This window comes from Sarcophilus harrisii, chromosome 4 (genome assembly GCF_902635505.1).
Source record: "Sarcophilus harrisii chromosome 4, mSarHar1.11, whole genome shotgun sequence".
NCBI lineage: Eukaryota > Metazoa > Chordata > Mammalia > Dasyuromorphia > Dasyuridae > Sarcophilus > Sarcophilus harrisii.
This window is the reverse complement of record NC_045429.1, coordinates 464,524,264-464,540,146: the sequence shown is the minus strand read 5'-3', so window position 1 is coordinate 464,540,146 and position 15,883 is coordinate 464,524,264. Positions and strand designations below refer to the sequence as shown.

The window sequence follows — 15,883 nt, the reverse complement described above, 5'->3', positions numbered from 1 at the left end:
TTAAGTACCTACTATGTGCTGGGTACTGAGCCAAATGCTGAGGGTTCAAATGGCTCCTGCCCTTGGAGCTCAAACAACATGACAATAAATACGTATAATACAAACTCTAAGGGATAAATGGGGAATTGGGGAAGGCTTCCTGTAGGAGGTCGGCAGTGGAAATGAAGGAGGGAGAGCATTCCAGAAGAAGATGCCCAGAGCAGGACACAGCCAGAAGGCTAGAGTCACTGAACTGACTGGTACATGTCAGGAAGGACTAGAAAGTGAGGAGGGTGCTGGGTTGTAAACTTTCAATGCCAAGTAGAACATTTTCTATTTGTTGCTGAAGGCAATATGGAGCCCCTGGAGTTTACTGAGTAAGGGAATGACTTGGTCAAATCCGTGCTTTAGAAAAAAATCACTTTGGCAGCTGAACAGAGGATGGGGTGGAGTGAAAACTTGAGCACCCTCTTTCTCCTCCTGTTGCCCCAGCAGATATTGCTCCAGGGATGAGGTAGTAAGGGCCTGCGCCAGGAAGGGAGCAGTGTCAGAGGAGAGAAGAGGGGATATTGGAGAGAGAGTGCCCAGGTGAAATCTGGAGAGGTGCTGCAGATGTGAAACTGACAAGAGAAGCTCAGAGGTGAGATTGACAAGAGATGCTCGGATACTAATTGACAAGACATGGTCAGAGATGAAATCAACGAGGTGCTGCAGAGGTGACATTGACAAGAGCTGCTCAAAGAAGATAATTGACAAGAGATGTTGCAGAGGTGTGATTGACAAGAGAAGCTCAGAGATGAAATTGACAAGAGATGTTCAAAGGTGATATGACAGACCATGGCACCATATTTGATGTGGGTAAAAGAGTGAAGAGTCCAGGAGGACTCTTAGGTCATGGGCCTAGGGGCCTGGCAGGAAGGTGGCCATGGCCCCATGAGGATAAAGTGAGAAGCTGAGTGAAAATGTGGGAAGGTTTAGGGAGAAAGATGAATTCTTTTTTAGACATATTGATTTAAGATGTCCACTGGACATCTAATTCAAGATGTCTGAAAGGCAGTTGGAGGCGCGATATTGGAGGTTATCAGAGAGTTTGGGGCAGGAAAGGTAGATTTAAGAATTATCTGAATAGAGACGGTCATTAAATCCATGGGAGCTGTTAAGATCACCAGGTGAAGAAGAGGGTAAGGAAAATCACATTAAATTGCTGAGCAGCCTGAAGAGGGATGTCCTGGGACTTCCTCCCTCAAAGCTCCAGGCAGAGAATGGGGAGCAGGGAAAATGGATAATGTGGAGCAGGATGGGGATCCAGGGTTGGCAGAATGTGCCGAGATGTGGCCTGAGCTCACTGTGAGGGCCAATGACAGGTTGCTGGGCTTCTGCTTTCATCCACCTCTGATGCATGGACCAGAGACCTTCCAGGGCCACTTGGGCAGGAGGTGGGTCTCTCAGGGGACTTTACTTTCGGAGGAGGTGGGCTAAGGCTAGAAAGTCTCACAAGGTGGGGAGTAGGGGACTGGGGGAGTGGCCAGCTTGGCTGGATTCTTTCTGAGAGTCACTGTTCCAGGTCATTTCAGCTCAGTCATCCGGCAATAAAAAGGCTTTGCCTTCCCCAAATTAAAATGCTCAGTGTAGAAAATCATTCCCGTGGGGGTCCCAACCCTCCCCAAACAAAAGAAGTGGCAGGCTCAGCAAAGCCCCCAAGGGGCATGGGCTATTGCTTGCTGACTCAGGGCGGTTGCAAATTCCCCGTTGAAAGGGTGCTGACCTAGAGAGTTAGGGGTGAGGTGGGACTATATAAAGAGGGATGCGGCCGGCAGTTGGAGCCATCTGCTTCCACACCAAGCACTCCTGCATTATGGGCAAGGTAACCTGGGTGGCCTGGGCAGAGGGGAGAGGGGAGAGGAGGGAGACCCTGAGCCCTGCTCTAGCCTTCCAGTTGAGGCCCAGGGACCCTGGGTAGCTCTGGTCTGGTGAGAGTCAGGAAAACAGCTCATGTATGCCCTTCCCTGGCCCAGCTCAAGCCTCAGACTCTAAGCAGTGGGTCATGTTTGGGCTGCAAGAACTCATGGAGAGAATGAAGGAATGGCCTGGCTGTCACTTGCTCTCTAGGGGCCTCAGTTTCCCTCTGTGTAAATGGAGGGATTGGACTTGGAGTGGTCAGAGCTCCTTCCAGTTGCTCTGATCCTGGTGTATGGCTCCAGGCCCCAGATGGGCAGCAGCGCCCAGCTTGGGCCCCTGACCCTGCTCTCTTTCCCAGATCACCTTTTATGAGGATCGCCATTTTCAAGGCCGCTGCTACGAATGCAGCGGCGACTGTGCTGACCTGCAGGCCTACTTCAGCCGCTGTAACTCCGTGCGGGTGGACAGCGGCTCCTGGGTCCTGTATGAGCAGCCCAGCTATAAAGGCTGCCAGTACTTCTTGAAGCGTGGCGAGTACTCGGACTACCGCCAATGGATGGGCACAAGTGATTCCATCCGCTCCTGCCGCCTGGTACCCAGGGTGAGTTCCTCAGGGGACCCCTGCTGTCCTGGGCAGGGTCCAGAGAGGAAGGGGTGGGCACCGGACCCTCTGGGAGATTCTTACATGGCCCAGATGTCCATGGCCCCTTCTAAGGCCCCCGGCTCAGGCTCCCCACTTTCTTCCATCGCAGCACGAAGGCTCTTTCCGTATGAGGATTTATGAGAGGGAGAACTGTGCAGGCCAGATGATGGAGTTCACCGAGGACTGCCCCTCTGTCCACGACCACTTCCACCAGAGGGACGTCCTGTCTTGTAACGTCCTGGATGGTTACTGGGTCCTTTACGAGCAGCCCAACTACCAGGGCCGGCAGTACTTCCTGCGGCCTGGCGAGTACCGGCGGCACAGTGAATGGGGGGCTGGCACTGCGGTCCTGGGCTCCTTCCGGCGGGCCACAGACACCAGTTAGATGCCTGCTCAACTCCACGCTTTCCAAACTCAATAAAAGTATTTATGGCTGACCTGTGGCTCTTGTTCCAATATTAATTGACTAGTGGCTTGCTTAGCATTTAATAAGGAGGTCACGGGGCCAAACCCAAACTCCATTTCTGTACACTCTAACTCAGGAATTGTTATTCTGAAATTAAAAAAAGGTAAACTGAGGAACCAGGAGGGGAAATGACTTTCCTCTGTCCTAGCAGAAGTCCCAGCCATGTGATGCTCGACAAATCACTCCCAAGATCTGGGGCTGATTCCTTATTTATCTGTAAAAAAACAAAAGGGTTGCCTCCAGCATGCCTTCAGCTTACAATATAATTTTCCCCCTTTTCTCTTTTATTTTAATAGTATTTTATTTCTTTAAATACTTGCCTTTTTTCTTTTATTTTAATAGCATTTTATTTCTTCAAATACACGTCTTTTCTCTTTTATTTTATTTATTTATGTGTTTTTGCTGAGGCAATTGGGTTAAGTGACTTGCCCAGGGTCACACAGCCAGGAAGTGCTAAGTGTCTGAGATCAGATTTGAACTCAAGTCCACCTGACTTGAGGGCTAATGCTCTAACCACTGTGTACCTAGCTGTCCCTTTCTCTTGTATTTTTAATAGTATTTTTTCAAATACATGCCTTTTCTCTTTTATTTTTAATAGTATTTTTTTTCAAAAACATGTTTTTTCTCTTTTATTTTTAATAGTATTTTACTTTTTTAAATACATGCAAAGATACTTGTCAGTGATTTACAATGTCATCCAGGCTTCCCTACTGCTCCTCCTGGTCTATTAGAAGTCTCCTAATCGGTTTCTTTCTCCAGGTTTGGCCAAAACAATCTTCCAGAGCAGATTGGGGTTTGGCCAAGTCCCTTCTCTCCTGTTACTCCCTCTGGACATTCTTCTCCCAGGGTCAGGGCTCTCCCCTCCCTCAAGCACCTGGCTAGATCTTCCGGCCATCCCTGAGGGGCCGTCAGGACCTGCTTCCTCTTCCACGCCAGGAGTGTCCCAGCCACACAGGAAGCATTTGGTGGAATTGGATATGGGCCCTTTTCTGGACAAGGTTGTCTAGTTTCAAGTGCCCAGAGCAGCTCGAGGAGGAGAGCTCAAAGAGAAATCTTGCTGAAATAGTGCCAGAAATCATGCTTTGGGGTTCGCCAACCCAAGAGCCTGAGCTGTGAAGAGAGAGTCCCTGAAGGCCTTCACTGCCTCCGCACTGAGCGTCAACTATCCCGGCCAGGGGCTCTTTGGAGAAGATGTGTCCTCTGCAGGTACATGTAAGGGTGATCGCTTGTGTCGCCAAATGGTTGCTGGTTCTCTGCAACAGCGACTTCCTCCCCGTTCAGCTACAAGTGTCCGATTGACCAGGAGCTCCGTAGGAGCATGTCACCTAGAGGAGACATTCTGGTGGTCAGTGGTCAGGAGGCGCCGTCTGCATGGGTGGAGGGACCCCAACATCAGCGGAGTCTGAGAGCAGACCGAAAAGTGGGTTACCTGCAGGCAGTAATGTACCGCCTCCTAGTCTCCTGTGGCCCCACACGTCATGAGGCCCTTGTGTCAAGGCGCCCGGGCTGGGCTGGGAGGGGGCCCTGAGGGCAGGGGGCAGCTCCCTGGCTCTCCCAGGTCCACACCAGCTATATCTTCTGCTCACATAGAAGAGAGTTGGGTGGGACAGAGGAGGAGACCCTCTTCTTGGGGACCTTCTGCTTCCCTTGCTGGTGGTGGAAGAGCCCTGAGCCCAGGCAGCCTCACAGGGCAGATCCAGGAGGCCCAGAATAAGCTTGCTCTTGGAGCTCTATTAGAAGATGCTTTGGGGACTTTCTCAGAGATCTTCCAATGGGCTTTGCCTGCGGCTAACTGCTGAGAGCCAGGATCGGACTATCCAGTGAGCAGGGAGGGCCCCAGGCCCGGTACCAGGCTGTGCTAGACAAGAAGGCAAGGGGAAGCTCCCTGCAAGTGCGAATGGAGGCTCCTGGGGCAGCAGCACCGGGCAGAGCCTCCCTAAAAGGGCGCCCAAGGCCAGGAGGAGGAGGGAGGGCATTGTACCTGGAGTGTCAGGGTGGGCTGGAATGGGGAGGGCACCAGAAACAGCCTGCAAAAGGGTGTCCCTGAGCTCAAACCCCACCTCAGACACTATCTGTGCGACCCTGGGGAAGTCCTGAGGCTGTGTGCCTCAGCTTCCTCATTTGTAAAATGGGCTGGAGAAGGAACCACCCTATATCCTTAGCAAGAAAACCCCAAATGGGGTCACAGAGCCAGACACAGCTAGAAAATGCTGGCAATGACTTTGTCATTTCATCTCCAGGCGACCTAGATGTGCGCCCTGGTTACGCCACCTTCCGTGTCCTTCATTAGCTGGGGAGAGGGTCCACCACACCACCTGGCCCTCACTCACCCCCCATCGAGGTCCTGGCTGGTGATGGGCATGTTCCTGAGCACCTCCCTCACCTTAGGAGCTCAAGAGCCGTAGAGACTATGGCAGAGAGACCCTGGCTACGCTGGGCATTGCCCCAGTGGAGGGGATCCCCACGCTGGGAGCTCCCCTCGCCACTGCTCTAGAATGGATTACTATGGGGACAGAGCTCCCAGGGGCTTTTCCAGGCCTTTCCCCCTTGCTGCCTTGTATACAGCTGGTGCTCAATATCCAGTACAGGTTGCAATGAATGTCTCCCCTAGAAGGCAGGCAGCAAGGAGGAAGACCCAGTCCCAGGTGTGGATGGGGAGCCAGAGGCCCAATGGTAGAAATGAGCCAAACATCGAGGCCCCTGGAGACTCCCTGCCCCTGGGGTCCCTGATGTCACATCGATGGCCACATTCCCATGGGAACTTGTCTCCTGGGGCAGCTAGGAGGCGCAGTGGATAGAGGGAGCACCATTCCTGAAGTCAGGAGGACCTGAGTTCAAATTTGACCTCAGACACATAACACTTCCTAGCTGTGTGACATGGGCAAGCCACTTAACCCCAATTGCATAAGGGGAAAAAGAGGGAAAAAAAAAAAAACCCACAAAAAAAGAGAACTTGTTTTCTCCCCAGACTTTGCCTTCTGCTCTACGAGTAAGCTGCTCCCTTGTGAGGAAAAGCCCCTGTTTCTGCGGGACTTCCCAGGACTTTACCCAGAGCCCAGACAGAGACAGAGACACAGAGAGACAGAGAGAAAGAAATAAACAGAGAGAGGAGAGAGACAGAGACACAGAGAGAGGCAGAGACATAGACACGGAAAGAGACAGACAGAAAGACAGAAACAGAGAAAAGGAGAGAAATAGAGACAGAGAGAGGGAGAGAGACAGAGACACAGAGAGAGGCAGAGACATAGACACAGAAAGAGACAGAGAGACAGAAAGACACAGGGAGAGAGACAGAGAGACATAGAAATGGAAAGAGACAGACAGAGACAGAGAGAAAGAAAGAGAGAAATAAACAGAGAAAGACAGAGGGAGACAGAAAGACACAGGGAGAGAGACAGAAAGAGAGAGACATAGAGACAGAGATAAACAGGGAGAGACAGACTGAAACAGAGACAGAGAGGGGGCATAGAGAGGGAGAGTGGGGCAAAGAATAGCACCTATACTTCTTCCTGGCTGTCAAAATTTTACAAATCCTGAAGTGTTTTTAGCAGTATGAGGTATTTTTTTTGGGGGGGGGGGGCAGGGCAGGGCAGAACACAGTATACTAGATGGGACTGACTAGACGACAGTTTCAGATTTCCTGCCACTTAGAGAACCCTAAACATCCCCTGTTGTCTGGCCACCATAACCTACCCTAGACTCCCAGAGAGCTTGTGGCTCATTAAGGCCCCTCAGATCTTCCTCCCCAGGGACCAAGCCCTGTCCTGTACATGTGAAACTGATTTTCTGCCCTGAGTTCAGGAAATCACACTTATTCCCACGACATTTTGTTGCCTTCAATTTAACCTTTGATTCATGTCCTAGGAATGATTTAGCTCCCATTTGTCTTCCACAAAGTGTGGCCCATGGACCTCCGGGGGAACCAAGACTTCAGCTGCACTTTAGAGAGCAGTCCTTGGGGCCTCTGAATGGACACTGCTCCAGATGTGCCCGACAAACCCACGGGGAGTCATACTATTCCAGGCATGGAACCTCTTGCCCGCATCTGGCACCTTGGGGGCTGCCTTCTTGGGAGTCAGCGTGGGCCCCAGCCCACTCCCAGGAAAAAACAAACCTTTAAGAATGTTCTTGCTGAGAGCAATCCATTCTGAGCCCTAACCCTGGAGGGAGCGTCTGCTCCCAGATGGAGTTGTGGGTAAAGCTCTTCTGCAGCCCAGAGGGCCCTTTTTGAGCCTGACCCGCTGTTTTTCATGGAAGGCCATTTTTATCTGAAACCATGCCGACAATCTGGTTCTTCAGGCTAGGGCACTGGGTAGACATCTCCTAAAAAATGAGCCATCTGTGACTTCCCGGACAACGGACCGTGTTTCTTACCACTGATAAAATCTGAGCCTTCAAGTGAAAGTTAGAATTTTGGAAAACTGCTGCTGCCCCTAAAACCCACACAATCCCAATCATGAAAGATCTTTCTGATTCTCTGCTGATATTAATGCGATCTTGTTCCTTTTTTTTTTTAATTTTTTTGCAGCTGGATCATGAAAAGTGTCCCTATTTGGAAGATCCTAGTAACTCAGTGAACCTACATTTTCCAAACGACCCAAGCACAAAGTTACCGAATTATAGGGTAAAAGATCTTTTCCAAGTGAAAAACCCTCGAAATGTGTCTCTGCCGAGTCCAGGAAGCTTCTGGGAGCTGAAGTCCCGCTTCCGGGCTTCTCCAGGAGCAGCCTTTGGCCTCCGGTCCGCAGCTGGCTCAGTGGGTGGTCACAGCCCAGACTCCCCCATTATCGGCCCGCCCCCCTCTTGTTGCGCTGTGGCCATCGTCAGATAAGGGGTCCGGGTCACCAGCCTAAGCCCCGGCTGTCCGGCTCACTGTGTCCAGTGTCCATTGCTTTCTTCTCCCTGCCCAGTGGGGTTGGGGATAGGGGATGGTCGAAGGATGACCACCGCCCAGCTGCCGTTCTGACAAAACGCTTTATTTTACTGAGATTGCGATGCTTGTGGGAGGAAGCCCAAGAAAAAGCAGTAACCCCCCTCCCGCCCCCCCCCAGCAAATGCAGGATTTCCCGGACCCACAACCCAAGGGCCCCCTGGGCAGCCAACCCAGTCAGACCCGCAGCCCAGGGGCCCTGCATCAAGAGGCCAGGCTTCCTCTCGAGATGATCCTAACAGCTTCATAGCCTCCGGCAAAGGGAAAGACTTTGGGGCCCAGCACTGGGGTCCCTCTCGCCTCCTTGTGGCCCCCAGGGCCCACCCAGCCTTGTGGGTCAGGGTTCGACTGAAGAGGACACAGGTGGGGAACCACTTCCTCCAGTGCCTGTGGCTGGAAGTCTCCCTACAGCCCCCTCAGGAAGGCAAGGATGTGTTCTGAGCAATTCTGCTTATTGGGAAGACGGGACTTTGAATGGACCACTCAGATCCAAACGGGACCTCTGCAGGTGGCTCCTCCCCCTGCACCCTGTCCCTGGGGGGGGGGGGGGCAGCCACGTGGCCGACTGCATGGGCTGACCACACCAGGCACCCCGGTGGTGTGGTTTGGGCTGAACAGAGCAGGGCGGGCCCTAGCGATCCTGGGGCAGCTCGGGTTTCTGCAGGGCCTGGAGCCGGCGGGTGATGGTCTGCTGGACGACCTCCAGCTCCTTGGCGTCCAGCTCCTTCAGAAGCAGCAGGACGGCATTCAGGAGGTTGTTCTGGGGAAGGAGGATAGGGAGGGGCTTCTTGTGGCCACACAACCCACTGGGCTGGGGCTGGCTGGGAAGAGGGCCCCTTCTCCCCCCCAACAAGAAGGTGGCCCTTAGCCCCGAAGCTACCCGCCAGCCAGCAGGGGATCGGGAGGGCGAGTGGGCGACTGCATGTCTCAGCCAAGGACTGCCCAGACAGAGGCGATCTTCCAGCCCGGTGGGGACCGCTGTCCCAGCCGGGCACACTGCAGGTGGTCAAAAAGTACTGGCTGACCTCCGGCCAACGGCCCCCTGCTGCTCCCTCTCGGCTCCTTTGCAGACTCCTAGCTGGCCCCCAGGGGTGAATGTGAGTGGGAGCTCAGGTGACCAGAGGGCCAGGGAGCCAGGCCAAGACCAGACACGGACACTGTGTCACTCAGTGACTGTGGGGGCTGAGGGCGGCCCTCAACTCTTTGGATAAATCTTTCTAGGACGCCTCCTCCCAGCTGCCCCCATGGGACCGGGGGGGGGGCGGGGGGGAGGGGGGTGTTCCCTCCCTCAGTGCCTGGGCTGGGGTCTCCTGCTAAGGCCCATCCAGAACCCAGACTTTTGACTCACTTCAGGGGGTGCCGACGGAAGTCCAGCCTCTGGGTAAGTGGGGAGCCCCGGGGCTCCCCCAGGACTGTCCTCGTACTGGCTGCATGGGGAGGTGCTCCCAGGCCCACTGACCCTCTTCTTACGACTACCGACTGATGATGCTCTTGGGGAGAAGGAAGGAAACCGGTCCCTGGGGAGGGGCTTCATGCCGAGCTGCTCCCGGATTTTGCTGAACAGAGTGAGAGTGGGGATTGGTGTGGGAGTACAGAGGGGGGCCGTGGTCCCCACAGACTTGTTTGCTCTTCCCTCGCCCTCCCCACCCAGGCCTCCTGACTGGTCCCTCAGGTCTCGGAGGTTTGGGGGGCTCAAGGAGGGCAGAAGGAGCCAACTGGTCCAGGTGCACCCCACTGTGCTGGCCCCCGCGGGCCCCTCTGGAGAGCGCAGGGAGCCTCACTTGGTCTCCTCCATACTCTCGCTGAGGGCATCGCTCTCCGTGTCTGCGGACGAGTCAACAGTGCTCAGCTCACAGGAGAGCTCGGCGTGGCCATTTTCGGAGGCCTGCCTGGCCGGAGCGGTCGTGATCTCCTTGCCCTCCATCAAGGCTTGTGACAGCTCTTCTTCGGTGACAGCTGTGGGAGAGCGGAGCCCGGGGTGCATTTAGGTCCAAAGCTGGGGCGGGCCCCCAGAACCCCCACCCCCATTTTCCAGATGAGCAAACTCAGGCTGAGAGCCCTTGCCAAAGTTCCTGTGGGCTGCAGCTCCTCCTAGAGGTGAAGCCCCTTCCCTCCTGATCAGCTGGGCTTCCTAGCTGCGTGACTCTGGCCAGGTCCCTGCCTGCCTCAGTTTCCTCATCTGGAAAATGAGCTGGAGAAGGGAATGGCCAACTCCTCCAGCGCCTCTGCTAACAAATGCCCCAATGGCATTAGGAGAGTTGGACATACTGATGAGGCCAGGACTGGCCAATCCCAGAGAACCCCCGTTGTGCAGCTCAGGCCCCCCAGTTTAAGTCCCCCCCCCCGCTGTGCAGCTCAGGCCCCCCAGTTTAAGTTCCCCCCCCGCTGTGCAGCCCAGGCCCCCCAGTTTAAGTCCCCCCCCCCCACTGTGCAGCTCAGGCCCTCCAGTTTGAGTCCCCCCTTAGCTGTGCAGCTCGAGCCCCCAGTCTGAGTGCGTCCCTCCGTCTGGGAGCAGGACCCGCCAGCACCGCCTACTTTGGTTGTCCAGCTTCTGCAGGCCGGGCAGGTTGCGGAGCACGGTCATGCGGTACTGCCGCGGGTCGGAGCCACAGCAGGGGTTTTCGGCCATCCACAGCACTCGGAGGCGGGGCAGCTCCTTCAGGTAGAAGAGCTCATCCAGGCTGGGGATGCTGTTTTTCCGCAGGTAGAGCTCGCTCAGGTTCGGGCAGTGGCTCACGGGCTCCAGGCTGGAGATGCTATTGACACTGGACCGAGGAGAGCGGTCACTGGGGGACCCCTCCGGGCCTGGAGCCCCCCGCCCAGCGCCTCCCTGCCCCTCGGGTCACCCTGGCCGGAGGCAGGCATTCTGAGCTCAGAACCCAACCCCCACGGCCCTTGCCAAAGAGCCAGGGCGTGCTTGTTGGACAAGGACCAAGGGCCCTGAAGGGAGGCTGAGGCTGGCCCCTGGGGAGGGCTGGGGATATCGGGTGCTCCACGGGGGGGCTGCCAGCGGCCTGTGCCCACCTGAGGGTGATCACTTCGATGCTGGGCAAACTCCGACAGATGGAGATCTGGAAGCACAGAGAGTGTGCCCGGGTCAGCCGTCCCTGACCCAAGGGGAGGGGGCCAGCCATCTGCCTTCCCCGTCTGGGTGCAAGTGAAGGGGGGAGGAAGGAGCGAGAGCCCGGGGGAGCTGGCTGGACCCCACGGCGCCTCACGTTCGGGAATATTCCCATCTTGGGGCCCCATGGCAAGGAAAAGATGGCCCTGACCTGCCAACCCCGGGAGGAAACCGTGAGGGAAGGCCGGGGGACTATCATGTCACCATGGGGCCTGGGGGGCGGCCCTCCCCCCAGAAAGGGCTCCATTCACTTCCGCAGGAAAGGGCCCCGCCAGAAGACATCGCACTTACATCGGTGAGGCGGCTGCCCCTGAAAGCAGAAGAGAGAAATCGAATCGGTGAGGCGGGCAAAAAGAGCGCTTCCAGTGCTTTCCATCTCCTGTCTTGGGGGGATTCCAGGCTCACCATGGGCCAAACAATGGAGCTCCCAAGGGGCCTGAATGACTGTCCCCGTGTGACAAGGCAGCCCCAAATGCTGATTGCAGCCAGGGGTACTGGATCATGCTCAGCCTCCAACACCAGCCAGTCAGTGACCTCAACCCTGACACAGTGACCCCAACACCCTAATGCTGACATGTCAGTGACTCCAACATTGGCTGATCAGTGACCCCAATACCAGCTGGTCAGTGACCCTAAAACCGACACGGTCAGTGATGCTGATACCTGCAATCAATCAGTGACCCTGATACTGACACAGTCAGTGACCCTGATACAGACATGATCAATGACCCCAACACTGACACGGTCAGTGACCCTGATACTGATACTGTCAGTGACCCTGATATAGACATGATCAATGACCCCAACACGGACACGGTCAGTGACCCTGATACAGACGTGATCAATGACCCCAACACTGACACGGTCAGTGACCCTGATACTGACACAGTTAGTGACCCTGATACTGACATAGTGACACTTAATACAGACACAATCAGTAACCCCTGACACAGGCATGGTCAGTGACCCAGATACAGACATGATCAATGACTCCAACACTGACACGGTCAGTGACCCTGATACTGACACAGTCAGTGACCCTGATACTGACATGATCCATGACCCCAACACTGACATGGTCAGTGACCCTGATACTGACACAGTTAGTGACCCTGATACTGACATGATCCATGACCCCAACACTGACAAGGTCAGTGACCCTGATCTGACACGTCAGTGACCCTGATACTGACATGATCTATGCCCCAACACTGACATGGTCAGTGACCTAATACTGACACAGTTAGTGACCTGATACTGCCATAGTGACTACGACACGATCAGTAACCCTGACACAGGCATGGTCAGTGACCCAGATACAGACATGATCAATGACTCCAACACTGACACGGTCAGTGACCCTGATACCGACACAGTCAGTGACCCTGATACAGACGCAATCAATGACCCCAACACTGACACGGTCAGTGACCCTGATATCCACATGGTCCTTGACCCTAATACTGACATGATCAGTGATCCTGACACTGACATAGTGACACTTAATACAGACACAATCAGTAACCCCTGACACAGGCATGGTCAGTGACCCAGATACAGACATGATCAATGACCCCAACACTGACACGGTCAGTGACCCTGATACTGACACAGTCAGTGACCCTGATACTGACATGATCCATGACCCCAACACTGACACGGTCAGTGACCCTGATACTGACACAGTTAGTGACCCTGATACTGACATAGTGACACTTAATACAGACACGATCAGTAACTCCTGACACAGGCATGGTCAGTGACCCAGATACAGACATGATCAATGACCCCAACATTGACACGGTCAGTGACCCTGATACTGACACAGTCAGTGACCCTGATACTGACATGATCCATGACCCCAACACTGACATGGTCAGTGACCCTGATACTGACACAGTTAGTGACCTGATACTGACATAGTGACATTACAGACACAATCAGTAACTCCTGACACAGGCATGGTCAGTGACCCAGATACAGACATGATCAATGACCCCAACATTGACACGGTCAGTGACCCTGATACTGACACAGTTAGTGACCCTGATACTGACATAGTGACACTTAATACAGACACGATCAGTAACTCCTGACACAGGCATGGTCAGTGACCGAATACGAACTGATCAGAGCCCCAACATTGACACGGTCAGTGACCCTGATACTGACACAGTTGTGACCTGATACGACATGGTGACACTAATACAGCACGATCGGTAACTCCTGGCACAGGCATGGTCGTGACCCAGATACAGACATGATCCAATGCCCCAACACTGAACGGTCAGTGACCCTGATCTGACCCAAGTGACACTTATACAGACCGATCAGTAACCCTGACTTGAGGCGGTCAGTGACCCGAATACAGAACATGATCAATGGCCCCAACCGACCGGTCAGTGACCTGATACTGACCGTCAGTGACCTGATACTGACATGATCCTGACCCCCAACACTGACACGGTCAGTGACCCTGATACTGACACAGTCAGTGACCCTGATACTGACATGATCTATGACCCCAACACTGACATGGTCAGTGACCCTGATACTGACACAGTTAGTGACCCTGATACTGCCATAGTGACACAGACACGATCAGTAACCCCTGACACAGGCATGGTCAGTGACCCAGATACAGACATGATCAATGACCCCAACACTGACACGGTCAGTGACCCTGATACTGACACAGTCAGTGACCCTGATACTGACATGATCCATGACCCCAACACTGACACGGTCAGTGACCCTGACACTGACAGTGACCCTGACACTCATGTGATCAGTTAACCTAATGCTGACACGGTCGGTGATTCCGAGGCCAGGGGGCCGAAAGGCCTGGGCTCACTTGACCCTCACGGGGCCCCCAATTTACAGAGAAGGAAAGCGAAGCAGGCAGGGGCCAAGACTCCCATTTCCATCTGAGAAAGCCAACTGTCTCCCCCGTCATCACCCCCGCATCCGGCGGAGCGCACGCGCAGTCCTGCCCACTCTCCGCGTCCCATTCCTTCCCCCTCCCCCCACCCCCGGCGGAGCACACGCGCAGTTCGGGGAGGCGGGCAGGCCGGGAAAGGAACGCATGCGCCGTGCTCTCATTCTGGCCCGCCCCCTCACCAGCAGTTTAGCTTCCTCACGCTTTCCAGCTCCGAGGCCTTGGCCCGGGACAGCACCATTTTCCGGGTCAGCTTCATGGCTTGCCTGGCAGAGGTACCGGTTCGCCGCAGAGCCCAGCAAGCGAGCTAGCGAACAAGCGACAGAGCCGCGGGCCGGTCCGCGGACCGGGGCGGCTCCATCCCTGGGCGGCGGCACGTTTCTAAGGGGCGGGGCTTGAGCGTCGCCAGGGGGCGGGGCTGAAAGGCGCGCCGGGATTGGCGCGCCGCATGGGTCACGTGTCAGGCCCCAGAGACTCCTCCCTCCGGGCCACTTCACGCCGCACAGGCGCTGTTTTCCCTTCACCCCCCTGCCCCCACCCCCCTCTCCTCAGCCGGGCCCCTGCCCCGGGGACATGCGCAGAACGCCTGGGGCCGTCCGGGCCGCCACGGGCCTGTAGGCTGGGCTCCCGCGTGTCCCGGCGTGGCCCCGGGTGAGACGGGAGGGTGGCCGGGCGCGCAGAAGGGCCGGGCTTCCAGCGCGGTCAGTCCGTCCTCGCTCTGCAGCCTCGGGGAGCCCCTTTAGAGGGGGGGAAAGCGAGGCGCGGGGAGTGAGGTTAGAGGCCGCAGGGACTCCCTGCCCCAGTCCTGGCCGAGAGCGTCCTCGGGGATCCTGGGCCCGGTCCCTCTTTTACACGTAGGGAGCTGAGGCCTGGGGAGACCCGGCGGCTCCTGCCCTCGGCAGCCTTTACACACGTGTGGAGCGTCCCCGGCGCTGAGCCCCGCGCCTGGCGCGTGACGGGCACATCGTAGGGCCGGCCCTGGCGGACCCCCCACTTCTGTGCTCCCCTGCTCCGGGCCGCAGCCTCCCCTCCTGGGACAGTTGTGCGCCGCGCAGCGGCGGGACAGACCCGGCGGTCACACCCTCCCAGCCGCGGCCACCCGAGTTACCCCGAGGGCTCGACTCAGGCCCCCCGGGGGTTCCTCCGCAGAGATGCTGGAGGGATTCACCATTTCCCTCCAGCACGTTTTCTAGGAAGGAAACTGAGGCAGGCAGGGTGAAGTGACTTGTTAGGATCTCACAGCTAGGATGTCTTGGAGGCTGGAACTGAAGGCAGACTTTCCCATCCCCAGACCTGGTGCCACCTGCTGTCCCAGGAAACAGCAGCCATAAGCAAGCTGGGAGCAAGGCAGTCTTTTTTTTCTTTTTCTTAGTGGTTTCCTTCCTTTCTTCCCTCCCTCCCTCCCTTCCTTCCTCCCTCCCTCCCTCCCTCCTTCCTTCCCTCCTTCCTTCTTTTCTTCCTTCCCTCCTTCCTTCCTTCCTTCCTTCCTTCCTTCCTTCCTTCCTTCCTTCCTTCCTTCCTTCCTTCCTTCCTTCCTTCCTTCCCCTCCTTCCTTCCTTCCTTCCTTCCTTCCTTCCTCTCTTCCTTCCTCCTTCCCTCCTTCCTTTCTTTCTTCCTTCCTTCCTTCCCTCCTTCCTTCCTTCCTCCCTTCCCTCCTTCCTTCCTTCCTTCCTTCAAAACATGTGTGGACAATTCTTCAAATATGAGCCCTTGCAATTGTGTTCCAATTTTCCCTCCATTCCCCCAAGCCCTCCCCTAGATGGCAAGTAGTTCAATATATGTTAAATCTGATGTATGCATACATATTTATACAATTATTGTGCTACACAAGAAAAGTCAAATCAAACTAGTAAAAAAAATGCAAAATAAAATGCAAGCAAGCTACAACAGAAAGACTGAAAATGTTA

The 15,883-nt window shown here is 55.3% G+C and overlaps 2 protein-coding genes across 3 annotated transcripts; one reads left to right on the top strand and one right to left on the bottom strand.

Annotated features, from left to right (window-relative positions):
• The first annotated feature begins 1,257 nt into the window (after window positions 1-1,257).
• On the top strand, window positions 1,258-2,958 carry LOC100930978 (gamma-crystallin B). Its single transcript, XM_023504022.1, has 3 exons — window positions 1,258-1,415; window positions 2,230-2,479; window positions 2,631-2,958. Exons 1-3 carry the CDS (start codon window positions 1,258-1,260, stop codon window positions 2,904-2,906), a joined length of 684 nt encoding a protein of 227 aa, XP_023359790.1. The 3' UTR covers window positions 2,907-2,958.
• A 4,984-nt stretch (window positions 2,959-7,942) lies between these two features.
• Window positions 7,943-14,379, bottom strand: CFAP410 (cilia and flagella associated protein 410). Of its 2 annotated transcripts, XM_012550210.2 has the most exons (7): window positions 14,159-14,379; window positions 11,330-11,348; window positions 10,942-10,988; window positions 10,453-10,682; window positions 9,699-9,873; window positions 9,266-9,473; window positions 7,943-8,677 (listed from the first exon to the last, which is right to left on the bottom strand). In XM_012550210.2, the coding sequence occupies exons 1-7, from the start codon at window positions 14,233-14,235 to the stop codon at window positions 8,549-8,551; spliced, it is 885 nt and encodes a 294-aa protein (XP_012405664.1). In that variant the 5' UTR covers window positions 14,236-14,379; the 3' UTR covers window positions 7,943-8,548. The 2 variants fall into 2 exon arrangements, with proteins under 2 accessions (XP_012405664.1, XP_031824205.1); XM_031968345.1 differs by lacking the exons at window positions 10,942-10,988; window positions 14,159-14,379 and adding an exon at window positions 13,920-14,039.
• Between the last annotated feature and the right edge of the window lie 1,504 nt (window positions 14,380-15,883).

What these genes read in the sequence shown, in the direction of transcription:
- LOC100930978 (XM_023504022.1), top strand. Translation starts at nt 1,258, where the DNA reads ATGGATAATGTGGAGCAGGATGGGGATCCAGGGTTGGCAGAATGTGCC. An exon ending in CAGGGCCACTTGGGCAGGAG is followed by an intron (nt 1,416 to 2,229) that starts GTGGGTCTCTCA and finishes ACCCTGCTCTCT; the next exon opens with TTCCCAGATCACCTTTTATG. An exon ending in CCTGCCGCCTGGTACCCAGG is followed by an intron (nt 2,480 to 2,630) that starts GTGAGTTCCTCA and finishes CTTCCATCGCAG; the next exon opens with CACGAAGGCTCTTTCCGTAT.
- CFAP410 (XM_012550210.2), bottom strand. Translation starts at nt 14,235, where the DNA reads ATGAAGCTGACCCGGAAAATGGTGCTGTCCCGGGCCAAGGCCTCGGAG. An exon ending in GCAGAAGCTGGACAACCAAA is followed by an intron (nt 9,874 to 10,452) that starts GTAGGCGGTGCT and finishes GCTCTCCCACAG; the next exon opens with CTGTCACCGAAGAAGAGCTG. An exon ending in GAGAGTATGGAGGAGACCAA is followed by an intron (nt 9,474 to 9,698) that starts GTGAGGCTCCCT and finishes CACTCTGTTCAG; the next exon opens with CAAAATCCGGGAGCAGCTCG.